This window comes from Lissotriton helveticus, chromosome 11 (assembly GCF_964261635.1).
Source record: "Lissotriton helveticus chromosome 11, aLisHel1.1, whole genome shotgun sequence".
In the NCBI taxonomy this organism is placed as follows: domain Eukaryota; kingdom Metazoa; phylum Chordata; class Amphibia; order Caudata; family Salamandridae; genus Lissotriton; species Lissotriton helveticus.
The window spans coordinates 942,114,472-942,136,146 of NC_136072.1; the positions used below are offsets into that span (position 1 = coordinate 942,114,472).

Sequence of the window (21,675 nt, forward strand, 5' to 3'; positions counted from 1 at the left end):
GGACCGTTGCCTGCAGCGGTAAAAGTACATAGACCGTGACGGCTGTTACTGCACAAGCCGAACACGGACGTTATCCAAGGAAGTGTAAGGGTAATCAACCACAAAGAAAAAAAGAGTCTCTGTCTCTTTCTCAAAATAATCCCGTTCGGTACATCACAGGAAACTACGTCTCCCAGAATCCCTCTCTGGAGAGTAGCGCACTAAATGGAGGCAAATCCCCGTCTTAACTGCAGACGAGTTCCCCCCACAGAGTCCTACAGGGAACAAACAGGGTCCAGACACTGTCAGTAGCACGGCACCAAATAATTCCCTAACTGACTATGGTACCACACGAACACAGGTTTTTACAACGGAAGCGAGCCCGCTTCCAATCGCCTCAGTACTATCGGTAATGCAGGCAGCAGGTTTCAAGACGTCTTCGGCTCTTCTGCAGTCTTCAGGCTTCTAGCTGAAATCCGGCGGGGAACACCATCCGCCATTCCTACAACCTCCGGATTGATTGACAAGCACCCTTCTGGAGGAAGGGAGGTGCTTAAATGTGCTAGGTCCCGTGACTCCGCTGATTTGACCCTTGGCATGCTGGTTCTTGTAGTTCGTTCGGCCTGTCCTGCACACACTCCCAGGCACACACCAGCGACGGGACTTTCCATGCTGACCTGTACCCCGCCCCCTGGACGGGGCAATCGCTACAATAGGTAATATAAATTCACACATATATTGATAGGTAGATAATCTCTCTCCAGAGCCTACCACTGTTAGGGCCACTGGGATGATGTGACAATGTTATATAAATTAAGCAGTAAGAAAGGCAGATTATGCAGTATATTCTCTGTCAGTAGTACTTTCATCCATTTCAGCTAAAAGAACAGGTTTTGTGAGTTCTGCAAATTATACGTCATAAGTGACAAATGTCATATGTCCATAATTAGCTGGAGAAGACTGAAGCCACTTAATCATATAAATGTATTGGTGGTCACCAATGTCCATTGTAGTATCACAATTTATTCATGAAAGGTAAACTCAGATATTTTAATTCCACTCAGTGCCAGGTATTGGGTGTACTTTGCAGAAAACTTTTCCAAACTAACCACCCCAAAATAATACATCTGCATAAACAAATACATCATGAGTATAATGTGCAATTCATGGAGTTGACCACATGCTATAAGGGAACATAGGACGCTGTATAAGAGCCCTGAGAGGTTTTATTCCATTCTGGGCTACTCTCCCTCTTTCGATAGTGGGGAGAGTGGCACTGCTCAAAATGGTGGCTTTGCCTCGGCTGCTCTACTATTTCCGAACGCTGCCGATATGGATCCCTCAGCGAATATTTCAGGAATTAAGAACGCTGACCACGGAATTTCTATGGGGGCATGGACGGCAACGGGTAGCATTAACTACGCTGATGAGGCCTAAAACAGAAGGGGGAATGGCAGTTCCTAATTTCGAACTTTATTATTTGGCAGCGCAACTGCAGATCCTTACCCAAAATTTCGAAGTGGAGTTCAGGGGCCCTGACCTGGCCCGATGGGCTGGGATACAGAGGCATGTCCTCTCGTATATAATCATGCAGCAGAAGCTGGACGTACGGGATTTAAAATTGGAGGGGAAGACTCTGCGATTATGTTGGAACAGAAGCCAACGGAGAGCCGGGGTAGCACATCCGTACGCACCAGAAATTCCTCTGGGTATGGTAACAGCGTTGCCGCACGGAGGGGACTGGTCCTCGCTCATGGACTGGGAAGAGTTAGGAATTCAGATGATAGGCGACCTCTATACTGATGGTGAGTTATTGCCATTTCGGCTGTTGCAAGACCAGTTTGGCCTTCCTGATGGGAGTTTCCTCTTGCACGCGGCTGTCACAACGGTGATACGGAAACACTGGAAGACAGGGCAGACGGAGCCACTGACCACCATGGCTTGCCAGTACGTAGTAATGGCGGCGGGAACCTTCAAAGCGGTCACTTGCCTACATTCTAGAATGTTAATCGAGGGCTTAGCACCACTGACAGCATTGAAATTGAAATGGGACGAGAGTGTTGGGCGACCCATAACGGACACGGCATGGGGCCATATCCTGAGGAGGACATGGAAAGGGAGTAGAAATGCTAGGTTCCAGCATGTACACTTTTTAATAGTACATAAGAGCATACCTCACTCCGGGGAAGATCAGGAAGTATTTCCACGTGCAGGACGCAGCATGCCCTAGATGCTTGACGCCTGAAGCGGAACTGGACCATATGATGTGGGATTGTCCAAAGCTGGGGCAGTACTGGTCTGAGGTGGGGGCGCTCCTTAATGAAGTTACTGACAGGCAAGTGGAGTATGACATGGCAACGTGTCTGTTGCTCTGGTTTCCTCACACGACTAAAACAAAAATTACTAGCAAGTTCATTGACTTAGGCCTAATCCTAGCCCAGAGGGAAATAACCTGGCACTGGAAGTCGAGGGAGGGTCCATCTAGTAGGAGATGGACAACTGAATTATATAAATGGGCCCGCAGTGAGAGTACTGTCAGACTTAGGCAGGCCACTCATACAGCAAATGAAAAGAGTTTAGAGATGGCACGGGCATGGGAGGCATTAGTGTAAGCGCTAAGGAATTCTCCGTGGAAGATGAAGACTAGGGAGGATGAGTACTGTATTGAGTTCCATTGAATGCAGCTGCAGATGAGTATTGATCCATTAGGTTTCTCCTTACCATTGTAATATGGTCCCTATCGCGTGCGCCCGGTCTTGATGCTGACAGGTTCAGATCATGCATGCAGGAGCTTGCATCCTAGCTGTCAACCAACTGTCTGAGGCTGAATGGTAGCAAGACTGAAGTGCTCGTGGTAGGGGGGGCCCGTCGGTATGGTCGTCGGCATGGTGGCCGTCTTGTCTGGGGTCGGCCCCTACTCCATGCCAGGAAGCCAAAAACCTGGGCGTTTGGCTCGATGCTGAATTAACATTTGAGTCGCAGATTAGTCGGGTGGTGGGGGTATGCTTGGGCGTCCTGAAAGGCCTGCGAAAGATTCTCGAGCTTCTCCCTACGGAGGCTCGAAAGACGCTGGTGCATGCCCTTATCACTGCACGATTGGACTATGGCAATCTTCTTTACTTGGGTGCCACGGGAAAGAGCCTTGACCGCCTACAGGTGTTACAAAATGCTGCGTCTCACTTGGTTTTGCGGCTACCTAGAAGATCTGCCTCAAAGGCAGCGCTGCAGGCACTTCATTGGCTTCCAGTGAGAAGCAGAATTGAGTTTAAAGCTCTGTGCATGTGCCATCGTATTGTAGGCGGCAAGGCACCGAAACCATTACAGGACCTTATTACTCCCTATGAGCCAGCCCGAGCCTTGAGATCCTCGGGCTCGGGGCTACAAAAAATTACAAAAGTAAAAAAAAAGGCACATATGGGAGGCAGGTCCTTCCGGTTTCTAGCAGCGAGAAGCTGGAACAGGCTCCCGTTGGAACTCCGCCTGGAATCATCAGAGTCCAGATTTAGGGGAAAGCTCAAAACTCACCTGTTTGTCCAGTAGACTGGCTCCGTCTGCTGCTATGACTCTGCTACTCCCACTTACCATAGCGCGCGGACACGCCGCCGGTGTGCGTAACCAGGCGCTTTATAAACCTCCCTAATATTAATATATGCTTGAAATACCCACACCAACAGCAGCGGGGGAGGGTTATTTGTGGGGTTAGTTGGGGGCTTTAATGAGGACATATAGGATAATTGAATGTATAATGTGTCATATGTTGACCCTGGTGCTGTTTACGCAATAAAATGTATTTTCAAAATAAAAATGGGTATAATGTGCAATAATTAGTTTTAAATTCAAGCCAGGTAATATGTTCAGGGGTACAAAAGGGGGTGGCGATGGACGGAGCATCCGAACCAACCAAACATCCACACCCAGTCAAAAGATCCGGGCCCAATCCATCACCGTTCTTTAGCCCACTCTGCCACCCCAGTTCAGACATGGCTATATGCAAATCAGTCTGACCCTGTGCCTCATGGGAACAGTTCAGCCCGAACTGCCAAGCCATGTCTTCCCTGGACCGGAAACAAGCTTTTAAGGACCGGTTTCTGGCATTCCAGCCGTCTTCAGCCCGGCTTGCTTGAATCCAGTGGCAAAGTGAGCAAGGGACTCACGTCTGAGCATTCCCTGCCACACTTATGGCGGCCAAAAGCGGTACAAAAGGGGGTGGCGATGGACGGAGCATCCGAACCAACCAAACACCCACACCTCCGGGCCCAATCCATCACCGTTCTTTACCCCACTCTGCCACCCCAGTTCAGACATGGCTATATGCAAATCAGTCTGACCCTGTGCCTCATGGGAACAGTTCAGCCCGAACTGCCAAGCCATTTCTTCCCTGGACCGGAAACAAGCTTCCGAGGACCGGTTTCTGGCATTCCAGCCGTCTTCAGCCCGGCTTGCTTGAATCCAGTGGCAAAGTGAGCAAGGGACTCACGTCTGAGCATACCCTGCCGCACTTATGGCGGCCAAAAGCAGTACAAAAGGGGGTGTCGATGGACGGAGCATCCGAACCAACCAAACACCCACACCCAGTCAAAAGATCCAGACCCAATCCATCACCGTTCTTTAGCCCACTCTGCCACCCCAGTTCAGACATGGCTATATGCAAATCAGTCTGACCCTGTGCCTCATGGGAACAGTTCAGCCCGAACTGCCAAGCCATGTCTTCCCTGGACCGGAAACAAGCTTCCGAGGACCGGTTTCTGGCATTCCAGCTGTCTTTAGCCCGGCTTGCTTGAATCCAGTGGCAAAGTGAGCAAGGGACTCACGTCTGAGCATACCCTGCCACACTTATGGCGGCCAAAAGCGGTACAAAAGGGGGTGGCCATGGACGGAGCATCCGAACCAACCAAACACCCACACCCAGTCAAAAGATCCGGGCCCAATCCATCACCGTTCTTTAGCCCACTCTGCCACCCCAGTTCAGACCTGGCTATATTCAAATCAGTCTGACCCTGTGCCTCATGGGAACAATTCAGCCTGAACTGCCAAGCCATGTCTTCCCTGGACCGGAAACAAGCTTCCGAGGACCGGTTTCTGGCATTCCAGCCGTCTTCAGCCCGGCTTGCTTGAATCCAGTGGCAAAGTGAGCAAGGGACTCATGTCTGAGCATACCCTGCCACACTTATGGCGGCCAAAAGCGGTACAAAAGGGGGTAGATAGAACAGATTTGACTCATTCACCAACTTGGAGGACATTGACTGACTGGGTATAGCGTCCGAGCCAACCAATGATTCTCGACGATGGTTTAATGCATATAGAGGTCATGAGGTACTTAGTACCTGTGGTAGGGATTCCAATGTATGCCAAAGTCTCAGTTTGGGTAGTAAGGTTACACTGAAGTCCGGTGTTTTATATTTGGTTAGAATAAGTTCTCCCAGTATTAATGTTATACCACCTCCTCTGTTAAACATCGCCACTTGTCCCACACAAAGTTTACCTACGATGCCATCTGCAGTCCTAAAAGTAGTGTCCTGGAACGTGGCAGGGCTTACAAGTAAATCATTTTCTACGGAGTGGACCACCTTCATTGAAGAATATGATATCATATTCCTACAAGAAACATGGGCAGTGGACAAGGTGTTTCTTGAGGGATATTCTAATTTTTTTAAGCCCGCTGTACAGGGAGAAAGGGGCAGACCGAAGGGTGGGTTGTTAATTTGGATTAGGCAGTCCCTCCCATACCATCTTGAGGAGATTATAATTGATTCTTTGGATATTCTCACCCTCAAGCTATCCCATGGCAACACTCGGGATACTCTTCTTATTAATGTCTACGCGAGGGGTTTACAAGGCGGGAAGATGTCTGACACAGTAGAGGTACTAGATGTCTTTTTAACTCACCTCAAAGGGTCCAGCAATATCATAATCGCAGGGGATTTTAATTGCACTTTCAAACCACTAGTCTGTGAGGATTCCAATTTTAGCCAGGAGGAGGATGCCCAGTGGCTAATTCCCTCACTGGACATCACTCCTATTAAAAAGTGGACTAGAGCAGCGCTCCAGTTAAAAGCTCTGTCCCTAGAACATAGTTTAAGAGTGGCCAACGGCTGCACGAAGTCTGATAAGCAGGGAGCTGCAACATTTAGCACAAGGGATCGCTCCAGTTGGATAGACTACCTTCTGGTTAATTTAGAATTATGGCCAGATTTGATTGATATGGTGGTTGTTTCCCGGCCTGAGAGCGACCATAATCCCCTTGTAGTGTCTATGCGGGATGCCGCCTCTAATATTTCAGAAGCTCAGCTTAATAGACTTGATAACCAAGAGGCCCATTTGAGGAAACGACACCAGACGTCTTAAATGTTGTAAGGTAGTATTAGACCCGACTAAGCTGCAAGCAATGAATTCTCTGCTAGTAAATCACACTACTACCCTCCAGGCTGAGGTTGCAACTGGGCTGTCTAGGGACCGAGCTGCAAATACACATGAGCATCTTTTTAATCAACTTAAGGATTTTCTCATTACACATAACATAAAAGGCCCTGCTCCTGTCAGGAGTACAGCAGCACCGTGGTACAATTCAGACTGTTGTGCTGCTTACAAATTACTAGCCCTGCAATAAGGAGTAAGAATCAGGCTCGGATAAGAGAACAGCGGCAGGGCTATAAGTTATCCAAACGCAAGGCACAACGAGATTGGGACGAGGCACATTGGATGGAACTCTGAAATGCCTGCTCTGGTAGGGACATGTCACAATTTTGGCATCTGGTGAAATGGGGGAGCGGGGCTCCTGCCAAAGCTCCCACTAATCATGTGGTGCCGGACCTGTGGGTTTCACATTTAAAAAGCCAATTTGCAAATAACCCGGGTTCTCAGGACACTTTTGTGATACCATTGTCAACCCCCACTTAGTATTTCTAGCAAGGAAGTAGAAGTTGCATTGCTCAAAGTTCCAAAAGGGAGGGCGCCGGGTCTAGATTGCATTCCTGCAGATCTTTTTCTCCAAGACCCGGCCCCGTGGACTCAATATATCCAACTTCTAATCAATGCCATGGATCAAGGGGGTGCGGTTCCTAGTTCTTGGGCTGGTGCTGTTATTCTCCCAATTTTTAAAAAAGGGGATCGGTCACTGACAGGAAACTATAGACCGATCAGTTTGATTAATTGTATCCAAAAAGTGGTAGCTAGAGTGATACTGGGGCGATTACAGACAGGGTTGGATGACTGTCACATCTTATCAGACCTTCAAGCTGGTTTCAGACAAAGTATTAGTACAGTGGACCAGGTGCTAAGGTTTATTCTACTGGCGCACTGTTACTCTGGGGAAAGGTGCTATTTACGCAGCATTTGTGGATCTAAGATCCGCTTTCGACCTAGTTCCTCGCCCCAAAATGTGACATAGTCTGTTAAAGCTGGGTATACCCCTGGAAATCTTGTCGTTTATAATTAAACTACATACTGATAACTATGCTCAGGTTAGGTGGGATTTGGCCGGTCATACTACAGACAAATTTTCTGTTGAATAGGGGGTTAGGCAGGGGTGCGTCCTTGCACCCACCCTATTCTCCATCTACATAAACGGGGTTCTGAAATATTATGAAGATTATCCAACGGACGCCCCAAGTTTAGGTGGGAAAAAGATACCTCTCCTGATGTTTGCCGACGATACTCTTATTGTATCAAAAACAAGACAGGGTCTCCAACGTGCCCTGTCTTGCTTTGAGGAGTTCTGTGAGGACCATGACCTTGTGGTCAATGTTGACAAAACCAAGTTTATGGTCCTCCAAAACTCTTCAAAATCTACCGGTGCAGTAAGGATGCCGGAAGGTCCACTGGAACTAACGGAGACATTTACATATCTTGGAATAATACTAGATAAAAAGATGAGCTGGAAACCCCAAATTGATTGTTTACTGGTTAAACACGCCCAACTTTCGGGGGCGTTAATTAGGGAATTTAATCGTTCCCACACCAAACCGGTGGCTCCAGTTCTCCAGATATATAATTCTAAAGTTAGTGCGGCCATTTTGTATGGTTCCGAGTTGTAAGCGCATGTGAACTTAGATGCACTAGTAGTAAGCCAAAACAAATTCCTAAGATCTGTAACTGGTTTGCTGCAATCTACCCCCCTAATCCCGCTTTATTTTGACCTGGGTTGTCACACATTAAGAGATGTCGCCCGACTTAGAGCAGTCTTATATTGGAGAAGACTTTGGGTGACCCCGGAATTAATCTCCTATGCATTGGCGGCCCAGGAGATTTGTGATTTGGATGTGCACAACAAAATTGAGTGGTTTAGGGCCATCAAATCTACCCTTACTGAGCTGGGTTTGGTTCGGCTGTGGTCTCACCCTGAGGGAAGTGTATTTCCCACAAAAAAAGAGTTCAAGACGTTATACTGGAACTGGATCTATACTTGCCAGTTTGCATCTACCAGTAGCCCCACTCTCTCTAGCACCTTCTTATATTTAAAGTCGGAACTTCGATTCGAGCAATATTGGGACCTAATTACTTCTACTCGTGACCGCAAGTTTTTTCACCAATTCAGAGTTGGCAGCCTACCAACCAAGGCCTTTAGTTCTAAATGGCTCGGGTCTTCAAATAGCAATAGTAAATGCCCATTCTGCCCAGATAGGGTATAAACGGTGGCCCACATTTTATTTGCATGCCCAGCTTACTACAATTTGAGACGCTATTGGATTAAACCCATCTGCATCTCGATGGGGACTAGGGATCACAGTGAGGCATGTAGACTATTTAAATCTGCTGTGGACGGCCCCTATGTGATCGCCCTAGCCAAGTTCCTGGGCCGTGTGTGGGTCACTCGTTGGGTTGAAGGAAAGTCCCTGTAATCTTTATTATGTGTCTATTTGGATTTGTACATATTTTTAATTGTCGTTTTAATCTCTTGATGTATTTCTAACTATGAACTGCTTCTGGTCTACAGAAAAGGAAGGTTTTTATTTATGTCTTATAATATTTATAGTTTTAAATGATTATTTTGGGACTCTGCTCACAGGCTTGTGTATTGGAATAGTGCGATGTAATGCTCTCTGATTAATCCCCCGATTTTGTATTCTGTATTTTTATATATATCGTGCTGACTTTTGTGATTTTTAAAATCGAAATAAAGTAATAAAGCCTTCATAGGGTTAAGAGTAATGTGATTATTTAAGACAGTTGTAATTTCATCTGTCACACCAAGTGGTTGAGGTCTTGAGGACTGAATTTGGTGTTTAAGTTATGGTTTGCATGTCGGTTGTGCAAGTGATGGCTGGTGGTCCTAACCATGACTTGCAAATTTCATAGGGTGTTTGATGTTATAGTACAATATATAACTCCTCTATAACCGTGTTTTATTTCAGTGAACTTATATGTATGTGTGTGTGTGCCTCTGGTTTAAATATATTTCATTAATAATAATAATGTAAGGGTATCAATGGGAGAGTGAGGATTTTGAGAACTAGTCCATATCCCCTAGGTTACATATTAAATCAATAAGAACTAGTCTGTCAAGACGTGATAAGAAACTCTAAGTAGTGTGTTGTTTACCAAAAAAGGAAAGAAAGTTCTTCTTTCTCATGAAGCCCTCACCCACCAACCTAGTTGGTGGCATGCTTCATCATCGGGCCCACCTAGTGACACTGAGTGTGTCTCTGGTGTGCTACAACGCCTCTGCTACAGCAGAGCTGGTATACTTACCGAATGTGCAGTGTAGGTGACATAAGAGTGAGATTAAAAGCTGTCCAATGGTTCCAATTACACAGAAGAGATTAACTTTAATCTTTGGGCCTCTGGCAGCAATAAAAACAAGGCAGCGGATGTAGGTGGAGTGGTGATTAGGGAACTCCTGCATCCAGTGGGTGGTCTACATATTTCAGCCAGGACTTTAATATAAACTGGCTTTCTTCAGGACCTAGAAACGTGAAAAAGTGCAATCTATACTCTGTATTGTGTATGGATAGTAATATTTGTGGCACACACTAAGGTGCCCTATGTGTAAGAAGGCAGTTTCTTCTCAAAGCATTCCTGTACACACAAACATAAAAAGACAAACACACAGATAGGTTATAGGCTCATTGGTTAAATCACATCACAGATTACCGTGGTGTTTATGGTAAAGTTGGTAAAATAAGGGCGCAGTGGTAGCGTTGTGGCGATATTGAGTGTTAATTATCAAGGTGTGCGCTATTGTGTGTGATAAAGCGCACAATGAGTGAGAATAGTATAAAGAGAGGGTTATTCTCACACTAGCGATTTGCTACAAATGCCCCATAAGAATCCGGCAGAGGTACAGGCACTGTGAAGAAAAAGGAGAGGAGGGCGTGGTCGCCTTTTGTAAAACCTGTAAGGGAAAAAGGTCTTACCCTGTTTGTGGCAGGAGAGCTGTGCCTCGTGGTCTACTTACTACTTGAATGTTCAGAACCTGTGTGAAGACCTCTGTTGCTGCTTCGGATCTTCATTGATACTGGACCCGTGAGATCTGGCTGTATAAGTACACACGAGGCTGCTCCGCTGTGTCTCATGATTGGTGCCGCGTGAGTAGCGTCTATGGGAAGAGAAGACAAAGACAACAGACTGAGTGTGCTGAGTGACGTGCAGGCGGTCGGTCGTCACAGAGACCGAGACACCTGGAGTGAATGTTTCCTCATGGTAACGAAGATGTGGTGGATGAATGCAAAAAGCCGAGTATGCTTAGTAGGATTAATGTTATTATTACGGGCAAGTGTGGGGAGAGAAAAGCCTCGTGCTCCATGTGGCCTGTATTGTGTTTACAATCCCCAAAAAATAGTCTCTGATTCGGAGTGTATGTGAGGCCAAAGCTGTCCACGCTGGGATAAGAAGTAACAAAAAGGTAAGGGGCAACAGAGTGGTTGTGACGCAGAGCGCGGTTACGCGGGGCATCCAAGAGATCAAAAAAGGTCCCTCTTAGAAAACTGGCACTAGGTTTTGTAGGTGTTTAAGCCAGATGAGGTGGGGCTCTCGCTCCAAAGTGTACTGTGGTCACAAGCCCGGGGTAGCGCATATAGTTATTGGACTCTTAGGTAGTGGGGCCCTATCGTTTAGACAGAGTGGCTGACGTGTCTCTAGATAACGGTACTGGTGGTGACCCTAGGGTGGTGAGGGACAGAGCGGGTAGTTCAGAATGTCAGCTTATGCATTATTGCTGTGCCAAAGGATGGAGCCATTTAATCCATTGTGTTGGGTGGAAAGACGGTAAATCCATTGCTGTTCTTTGGTGAGCAAGAATCTTTCATTATTCTGGTTGGTGTGATCAAATTGTTCAATGACATTTCGTTTGCTGTATGACCATGTTTTAGGTAGTGGTCAGTAAGGTGATTGATGTTCTTTTTGCATCCAATTGTGCTTCTTTGTTCCACTATTCGTGTCCTGACTTTTCGCGTTGTCATGCCTATGTAATGAAGACCACACGAGCATTGGATTAAGTATACAACATTGGATGAGTTTCAATTAGTGTGCTGTGACTGTTTCCAGGTTTTGCCAGGTTCCAACTTGAGAGTTTTTGATGAACATGTGAGGTGGCGCACACTGCAGTCATTGCAGGGGTAATGTCCCATGATTTTAGGGAGGCCTCAGGATTGTGTTCGTGGTGGATTTTTGGGGGGGTCTTGGATCAGGTGGACACCAATCTGTCCTTAAGGCTGCTGCCTCTTTTGTAGGCAAACAGGGGTAGGTCCCAATTCCTGGTTCCTGAGTTTATAATGCGCCAGTTCTTCCTGATAATGTTGGAGACTTTGTTGGAGGCTCCATTGTAGGTGGTGACACAGGTCATAGGTGGGCCAGTTGGCTCCCGTATTGTGTCTTCTAATAGAGCTTCGCGGTTTTGATTGCGGGCTCTTTTCTTCGTTTTCTTGATGATTTTCCAGGGGTATCCACGGTCCTGTAGTGTAGATGCAAGTTTGGTTGATTGTTCATTGTAGTCTGCGATTTTGTTAGAGTTTACTTGGATCTGTAGAAATTGGCCGAAGGGAAGATTTTCCCTCAAGGCTCGTGGGTGGAAGCTGTCAAAGGGAAGGAGGGAGTTTCTGGCCGTTGGTTTGTAATATGTGTTGGTGGTTAGTGTCCCAGCCTTAGCAGTTATATTGAATGCCAGTGTAGTAGGGATAGATGTGCTAGTGGACTGGAGATATGGGTCTCTTATGTTAAGTCATGTCAGGAATGATGATAAGGTGTCTGTGTTGCCTTCCCATATCATGAATATGTTGTCAATATATCGTCGCCACACTCACACGGAACCGATCATGAGACACAGATGAGCAGCCTCGTGTGTACTTAACAGCCAGATCTCACGGGTCCAGTAACCACAGATATACGAAGCAGCAACAGAGGCCTTCCCACAGGTCTGGACATTCAAGTAGTAAGTAGACCATGAGGCACAGCTCTCCCACCACGAACAGTGTAAGACCTTTTTCCCTTACAGGTTTTACAAAAGGTGACCACGCCCTCCTCTCCTTTTTTTTCCCAGTACCAGTACCTCTGCTGGAATCTCATGGGGCATTTATAGCAAATCGCTAGTGTGAGAATAACCCTCTCTTTATACTATTCTCACTCATTGTGCGCTTTATCACACACAATAGCGCATACCTCGATAATTAACACTCAATATCGCCACAACGCCAAAACTGCGCCCTTATTTTACCGACATTACCGTCTTTACTACGTACACCACGGTAATCTGTGATGTGATTTAACCAATAAGCCTATAACCTATCTGTGTGTTTGTCTTTTTATGATTGTGTGTACAGGAATGCTTTGAGAAGGAACTGCCTTCTTACACATAGGGCACCTTAGCGTGTGCCACACATATTACGAACCATACACAATACAGTGTATAGAGCGCACTTTTTCACGTTTATAGGTCCTGAAAAAAGCCAGTTTAAATTAAAGGCCTGGCTGAAACATGTAGACCACCCACTAGATGCAGGAGTTTCCTAATAACTACTCCACCTACATCCGCTGCGTTGTTTTTACTAATGCCAGAGGCCCAAAGATTAAAGTTAATCCTTTCTGGGTAATTGGGACCACTGGACAGCTTTTAATCTCACTCTCACGTCACCTACACTGCACACTCGATAATACCAGCTCCGCTGTAACACAGGCGTTGTAGCACACCAGGGACACACTCGGTGTCACCAGGTAGGCCTGATGATGAAGCATGCCACCAACTAGGTTGGTGGGTGAGGGCTTCATAAGAAAGAAGAACTTTCTTTCCTTTTTTGGTAAACAACACACTACTTAGATTTTCTTATCACCTCTTGACCGACTAGTTCTTATTGATTTGATAAATATTAATAATAATAAACCATTTACATGAAAAACGAAGAACATTTAACAGCTGTAGTAGAAATCCATTTTTGAGGTTATCTTTTTTTCTACGTTTCTAGGTGGTGTTACAGCCACTTTGATGGCTGAACTGTTCACACAGCCTTCGCGCCCAGCAGCTCTAGTTATTGGAGCGAGTGTGTCAGGCATCAGTTCTTTCATAATAGGGATGCTTATGCCTTTCATAGTGGTATGTATTTACCTTTTTTAATAAAATGACAATTTAACAAGAAATAGTTTTTTATTTCCCTTGTGGTATGAATCTAACTTTATTTTCTTTAAAATATTTTTTTTAGCTTTTGTCTGTTTTCTCAGTATCATTCTGTTAAAGGCCTGCTTGGTATTAATATTTATATGCAAGCTTTTGTCAGTTATTTCCAATAAATATGCTAAGTAATTTTATGAATAATATCAAATAACATATGTGACTTTTATTTATAATTGGAAAAATGTAGCAGGCAGTAGGTTCAAACCGTAGTCACCAGGAGTATCTTATTTGGGAGACTGCACCAAACCCATTTTCCCTTTGAGAAGGCAGACAGTCGCCTAAGAGACTGCACTGACATGTAATGGGCATGCATTATAATGACTGCTGATACCAGAAAGATAGGTTGCTGTCTGGTGCATGACACATTATGTCAGTCGAAGTTGTTTATTTGTTCTAGGAAACATATATCCAGGAGGGAGCAGTGTTATACCCCATGTGGTACAATTTCGAAGATACTTAAGCTGCATTTTAGTGGTCTTGTCTGGTTCGTCTTTAGACCCCTGTCTTCCGTGGATGTTAATGAATGTGGCCCTATGCTTAAAAAATGACATTTATAATTTATTCAATCAATCATTACACTCAAGTCCTGATCCTCGCTGTTGGAAGCAAGCAAAAGAGGGCATATATTTCTAACCTTAAAAAATTCAGAACCATCTCTTTGCTTCCGATGATGGTCAAGGTCCTTAAAAAGATGGTCAATAAAACAAATGATGGAACTTTTGGAAGGCAACAAGAGTTTCATGCGAACCAGGTTGCTTTCCGACCTGTACATAGCCCGGAGGTCGCATTATCGCATTAAGTGTCAGAATTTGTCAAATTGAAAATGGATAAGGGTAACAAAGCTGTGGTCATTCTCCTAGACTGTCTGCAGCTTACGTCACCATATCCCAAAACATTTGGTTAGAATATGTGGAGACTATGGGTATTGGGGACATTGCTTTTAGATGGTTTAGTCCTGGTTAATGGAGTATTCCGGGCCTAAAGTAATTTAAGCAATTCCAGACGGTTATTTGCTCCTGTACAAGAATAGGGCAAACATAAACATTAGAAGGCGGTGTAGCTGCTATTATAAACAAATATCTGCACATTTGTCAACTGCTCTGTAAACTTATTGAAAATGTAGATCGCTTATTGTTTAAAATGAAAGTAAAAAATAACAGCACTTTAGCCTGTTTACTTGTGTATCAGCCACCACTGTATATGGCAGGCTTTAACAAACAAATGTTTGAAGCACAATATATCCCTTATCTACCTAATTTAAAAAATGAATGATTATTGGAGACTTCATTTTTGACTAGATATACAGAATGTAGATTGCAATTGCAAGGATTTTATAGAGTCTGTGACTTCCTTAGTCTTTCAGCAACGTATACATACTCCTATCCGTATTAAAGGCCATTCGTGTGATCTAGTTTGGACATTACATTCAGAAGTTAAGGACGTAAACAAACAACCATGTATTTGGTCAAACCATTATATGATCAAATTTTCTCTGTCTTTCTTGTAACACTCATATGACTAACTTATGAAATTCTTTAATATTAGTAAAAGAACGCAAGTCATCAAAGAGATGGAAACTATGATTACCCAGGCAACTCGAATATTAGGCAATTCAAGTCTCTCGAGGAACACGTGTCCAGAGATGGCCAGCACTAATCTGCACCAACCTGGTGAAACACTCGAGAGACTTTGCAAGTATACACACTTGGCGAACTGCATCTACCGTGATGCTTAGGGGCAAACCTGCTGGGAGGTGAAGCATTGTGCTCCCACATTAGTTTCCTGTTTAAAGGCTCCCTCGAGCCGCTTTGAGCTGACGAGCTCGTGGAGGGGCACCTGCGCGCCTGGAGAGGTACTGTGACCCAAGAATACGGCAGCCTGCTCAGCAACCACAAATAATCTTATGCCTAATCTCTGCTGATGACGGATAATAATCCAGAAACACGTGTCCAGAGATGGCCAGCCTAATCTGCACCCACCTGGTGAAACACTCGAGAGACTTTGCAAGTATACACACTTGGCGAACTGCATCTACCTTGATGCTTAGGGGCGAACCTGCTGGGAGTTGAAGCAGTGTGCTCCCACATCAGTTTCCCATCTCATACTGAAAGTATATATATCCATAATAGTGCACCAATTCATCCTGACACTTTGGCAAAAAGGATTGCAGAAGAAGGATTCCGTTCAGGTGTCATGAATGCACTAAAGGGTCAGATTAGTGGCCACTAAAGACTTTCTCAAAACACTGCTGACTTGGCAAAGAAAAGGACAGATGCAAGTGGATAAACAAAAGGACCAGAACCGTGTGGATATGCTGGGTCGTTTCCATGATCTGAACGTCTTGAAATCTGTGGGGGAAAAAAATAGGGGTTCACATATGTATCTGAATGACACAGATAGCATTGTCCATGTAAAAAGAAATGTGAATGGTGAGTTTCTGTAATAGATGAAATTGTTGACTATTTATATTAAAACATTTGTAAGGCAACTACAGACAAAATGAATGTATTTTACTCTTTTTGATATAAATGATGAAATAATGATTTTTAACAAATAAACTTTACGTATAAATTTGTACTTTTTTGAATGTTTATTATGTACTCATTGCGAGTAGCCCCACAGAGCTGTAGTCAGCCTACATAAAAGCAATATAGTTCCAGTGGGTGCTCTCTGTGTTGATTTATGATTGTAGTTTCCCCCCGTTCTCCCAGACCTTAAAAATAACTCATAGGGGGCACCCTTGATAGTGTGAAATGTCACAAATCTACAAATATGCAAAAAACACTGTGGCTACACAATTAAGTAAATCCAGTGGTCCTGCACATAACCAAGAGAGCTAAACTGACTCCATGGTTCAACAAATATTTGCATAAGGCCAAACGTAAACTGCACCAGACTGAACATCTGTGGTGCAGTGGCGTAACGAAACTTGAGGGGGCCCCCCTGCAAACTACATGGAGGGCCCCCCCCCGCCCATCCTCCGTGCCAGTCTAGAGCTCTCAGGCCAGCGACCCGCCATACTGCAGGGGATACGGTGCGATTGTTACGCCACTGTCACCAATACAGCCGATATAAGTAACACTGGATGGTGGAGTTAAAGGTTGGGCTTAGTCTGCCAGCAGGCTGTCATAGGTGGTGGTCCATTCATTACAGGGTCCCTGCCATCAGTACGCCAGGGAAGTTTGCCCAATTTTAGGTGGGTTTCCTGATGCAGACTCCTGTCATGATATACAACATCGGGCCCACTCATCGTTCAGTTTTGACAAAAGTGCATCCACTGCTCCTTCTCGTTTCCGTTTTAAAACATTAGACAAAGCGACAATGCAGTATTTCAAAAGCAGATGTAACTACAAAGAGCACATTTTGATAATACATTTTTATTAGTAGACAATAGCAATGTTAAGAGGCATTGCATAGCTTCATACACACTGTGACCCCAATTCCATCACAGTCTCTCTCTCTCTCTCTCTCTCAATGGGTCAGTCTCTCTCTCTCAGTAAGTCAGTCTCTATCTCTCTGTCATTCAGTCTCTCTCTGTCAGTGAGTCAGTCTGTCAGTTTCTCTCTCTCTCTCTGTCAGTCTGTCAGTCATTCGGTCTCTCTCTCTCTGTCAGTCTCTCTAGCTCTCTCTTTCTGTCAGTCTGTCAGTCAGTCAGTCAGTCTCTCTCAGTCAGTCTCTCTCTCTCTGTCAGTTTCTCAGCCAGTCAGCCTCTCTGTCAGTCAGTATTCAGACTCTGAGTCAGTCAGTCTCTACTCTCTCTCCACTCTCTCTCTCTCTCTCCATTATCTCTCTCAACTCTGTCCACTCTATCTCCACTGTCTCTCTCTCCACTGTCTCTCCCTCCACTGTCTCTCTCTCCACTCTCTCTCTACTCTCTCTCCACTCTCTCTCCACTGTCTCTCTCTCCACTGTCTCTCTCTCCACTGCCTCTCACTCTCCCTTCTCTCTCTCTCTACTCTCTCTCCATTCTCTCTCTACACTCTCTCTACTCTCTCTCCACTCTCTCTCCACTCTCTATCCACTCTCTCTCCTTTCTCTACTCTATCTCCTCGCTCTACTCTCTCTATACTCTCCACTCTCTGTCTCTCCACTGTCTCTCTCTCCACTCTCTCTCTCTCTCTCCACTCTCTCTCCACTCTCTCTCTCTCCTCTGTCTCTCTCTCCACTGCCTCTCCACTGTCTCTCACTCTCTCTACTCTCTCTCCACTCTCTCTCTCCCTTCTCTCTCTCTACTCTCCCTTCACTCTCTCTACTCTCTCTCCACTCTCTCTACTCTCTCTCCACTCTCTCTACTCTCTCTCTCTACTCTCTCTACTCTCTCTACTCTCTCACTCTCCACTCTCTCTACTTTCTCTCTCTCTCCACTCTCTCTACTTTCTCTCTCTCTCCACTCTCTCTCTCCTCTCTCCACTCTCTCTCTCTCCTCTCTCTCTCTCTCTCTCTCCCTCTCTCTCTCCACTCTCTCTCTCCACCCTCTCCACTCTCTCTACTCTCTCTCTCCACCCTCTCCACTCTCTCTACTCTCTCTCTCCACTCTCTCCACTCTCTCCACTATCTCCTCTCTCTCTCCTTTCTCTCTCCACTCCCCCTCTCTCTCCACTCTCTCTCTCTCTCTCCACTCACCCTCTCTCTACACACTCTCTCTCTCTCCACTCTCTCTCTCTTCACTCTCTCTCTCTCTCCTCTCTCTCTCTACTCTCTCTCTCTTTCTCCACTCTCTATCTCTCCACTCTCTCTCTCCACTCTCTCTCCACACTCTCTTTCTCCACTCTCCCCAAAATCTCTCTCCACTCTCTCTCCACTGTCTCTCTCTCCACTGTCTCTCCACTGTCTCTACTCTCTCCCCACACTCTCTCTCTCCACTCTCTCTCTCTTCACTCTCTCCACTCTCTCTCTCTCTACTCTCTCTCTCTCTCCACTCTCTCTCTCTCCACTCTCTCTCTCTCCACTCTCTCTCCACACTCTCTTTCTCCACTCTCCCCAAAATCTCCCTCCACTCTCTCTCCACTGTCTCTCTCTCCACTGTCTCTACTCTCTCCCACACTCTCTCTCTCTCTCCACTCTCTCTCTCTCTCCACTCTCTCTCTCCACTCTCTCTCTCTCCACTCTCTCTCTCCACGCTCTCTCTCTCCAATCTCTCTCCACTCCCTCTCCACTCTCTCTCCACTCTCTCTCCACTGTCTATCTCTCTCCGGCATCTCTCCACTGTCTCTCCACTGTCTCTACTCTCCCCCCACTCTCTCTCTCCACTCTCTCCACAGTCTCTCTCTCTCCACTCTCTCTCACCACTCTCTCTCCACTCTCTCTCTCTCCACTGTCTCTCCACTGTCTCTCTCTCCACTGTCTCTCCACTCTCTCTCCACTCTCTCTCTCTCCACTCTCTCTCTCCACTCACTCTCTCTCCACTCTCTCCCCACTGTCTCTTTACTGTCTCTCCACTGTCTCTCCACTGTCTTTACTCTCTCCCCACTCTCTCTCTCCACTCTCTCTCTCCCCACTCTCTCCACTCTCTCTCCACTCTCTCTCCACTCTCTCCACTCTCTCTCCGCTCTCTCTCTCACCACTCTCTCTCTCTCTCTCCACTCTCTCTCTCTCTCCACTCTCTCTCTCCACTCTCTCTCTCTCCACTCTCTTTCTCTCCACTCTCTCTCTCTCCACTCTTTTCACTCTCGCTCTCTCCATTCTCTCTCTCTCCACTCTCTCTCTCGCTCTCTCCACTCTCTCTCTCTCCACTCTTTCTCTCTCCACTCTCTCTCCACTCTCTATCCCTACTCTCTCCCCACTCTCTCTCCCCTCTCTCTCCACTCTCTCTCCACTCTCTCTCCACTCTCTCTCCACTCTCTCTCCACTCTCTCACCACTCTCTCTCCACTCTCTCTCCACTGTCTCTACTCTCTACCCACTCTCTCTCTCTCCATTCTCTCTCTCGCCACTCTCTCTCTCACCACTCTCTCTCCACTCTCTCTCTCTCCACTCTCTCTCTCTCCACTCTCTCCACTCTCTCCACTCTCTCTCTCCCCTCTCTCTCTCCACTCTCTCACTCTCTCTCCACTCTTTCCCTCTCTCTCCACTCTCTCTCTCTCCACTCTCTCTCCATCTCTCTCTCTCCATCTCTCTCTACTGTCTCTCTCTACTCTCTCTCCTCTCTCCCCACTCTCTCTCTCCACTCTCTCTCTCTCTCCACTCTCTCACTCTCCACTCTCTCTCTCTCCACTCTCTCTCTCCACTCTCTCTCTCTCCACTCTCTCTCACACTCTCTCTCTCTCTCTCCCACTCTCTCACTCTCTCTCCACTCTCTCTCCACTCTCTCTCCACTCTCTCCACTCTCTCACCACTCTCTCACCACTCTCTCACCACTCTCTCTCCACTCTCTCTCCACTCTCTCTCTCTCTCTCTCTCTCACTCTTTCCCTCTTCTCTCCACTCTCTCTCTCCACTCTCTCCCACTCTCTCCCCACACTCTCCTCTCTCTTCACTGTCTCTCTCTACTGTCTCTCTCTACTCTCTCTCCTCTCTCTCTCCACTCTCTCCACTCTCTCTCCACTCTCTCTCTCCACTCTCTCTCTCCACTCTCTCTGTCCACTCTCTCTCCACTCTCTCTACTCTCTCTCTACTCTCTCTACTCTCTCACTCTCCACTCTCTCTACTTTCTCTCTCTCTCCACTCTCTCTACTTTCTCTCTCTCTCCACTCTCTCTCTCCTCTCTCCACTCTCTCTCTCTCTCCTCTCTCTCTCTCTCCCTCTCTCGCTCCACCTCTCCGCTCTCTTTCTCCACTCTCTCTCTCCACCCTCTCCACTCTCTCTACTCTCTCTCTCCATCCTCTCCACTCTCTCTACTCTCTCTCTCCACTCTCTCCACTATCTCCTCTCTCTCTCCACTCTCTCTCTCCAGTCCCCTCTCTCTCCACTTCTCTCTCTCCACTCTCCCTCTCTCTACACACTCTCTCTCTCTCCACTCTCTCTCTCTTCACTCTCTCTCTCCACTCTCTCTCTCTCTACTCTCTCTCTCTCCACTCTCTCTCTCTCTCCACTCTCTCTCTCCACTCTCTCTCCATACTCTCTTTCTCCACTCTCCCCAAAATCTCTCTCGACTCTCTCTCCACTGTCTCTCTCTCCACTGTCTCTCCACTGTCTCTACTCTCTCCCCACTCTCTCTCTCTCCACTCTCTCCACCCCTCTCTCCACTCTCTCTCTCCACTCTCTCTCTCTCCACTCTCTCTCTCTCCACTATCTCTCTCTCCACTCTCTCCCTACTGTCTCTCCTCTGTCTCTCCACTGTCTCTACTCTCTCTCCACTCTCTCTCTCTCCAGTCTCTCCACTCTCGTTCTCTCCACTCTCTTTCTCTCCATTCTCTCCACTCTCTCTCTCTCTCTCTCTCCACTCTCTCTATCTCTCCACTCTCTCTCCACTCTCTCTCTCCACTCTCTCTATCCACTCTCTCCACTCTCTCTCTCCACTCTATCTCCACTCTCTGTCCACTCTCTCTCTCTCAACTCTCTCTCCACTCTCTTTCCACTGTCTCTACTGTCTCTACTCTCTCCCCCTATCTCTCTCTCCACTCTCTCTCTCTCCACTCTCTCTCTCCACTCTCCTCTCTCTCTTTCCACTCTCTCTCCACTCTCTCCCTCTCCACTCTCTCTCCACTCTCTCTCTCTCCACTGCCTCTACTCTCTCCCCACTATCTCTCTCTCCACTTTCTCTACCTCTCCACTCTCTCTACCTCTCCACTGTCTCTCTCTCTCAACTCTCTCTCTCCACCCTCCCTCTCTCCACTCTCTCTCCACTATCTCTCCACTCCCTCTCCACTCTCTCTCCACTCTCTCTCCACTGTCTATCTCTCTCCGGCATCTCTCCACTGTCTCTCCACTGTCTCTACTCTCCCCCCACTCTCTCTCTCTCCACTCTCTCCACAGTCTCTCTCTATCCACTCTCTCTCACCACTATCTCTCCACTCTCTCTCTCTCCACTGTCTCTCCACTGTCTCTCTCTCCACTGTCTCTCCACTGTCTCTCCACTCTTTCTCTCTCCACTCTCTCTCTCCACTCACTCTCTCTCCACTCTCTCTTCACTGTCTCTCCACTCTTTCTCTCTCCACTCTCT

General features: G+C 46.5%; 1 protein-coding gene across 1 annotated transcript in view; it reads left to right on the forward strand.

The window, feature by feature from the left end:
• Nucleotides 1-21,675, forward strand: part of LOC144791350 (solute carrier family 2, facilitated glucose transporter member 11-like) — a 736,021-nt gene that overhangs the window by 690,960 nt on the left and 23,386 nt on the right. Inside the window, exon 11 of the mRNA XM_078666027.1 lies at nt 13,371-13,498. Coding sequence (XP_078522153.1) covers nt 13,371-13,498 — 128 coding nt within the window. The remainder of the gene's footprint in view (nt 1-13,370; nt 13,499-21,675) is intronic.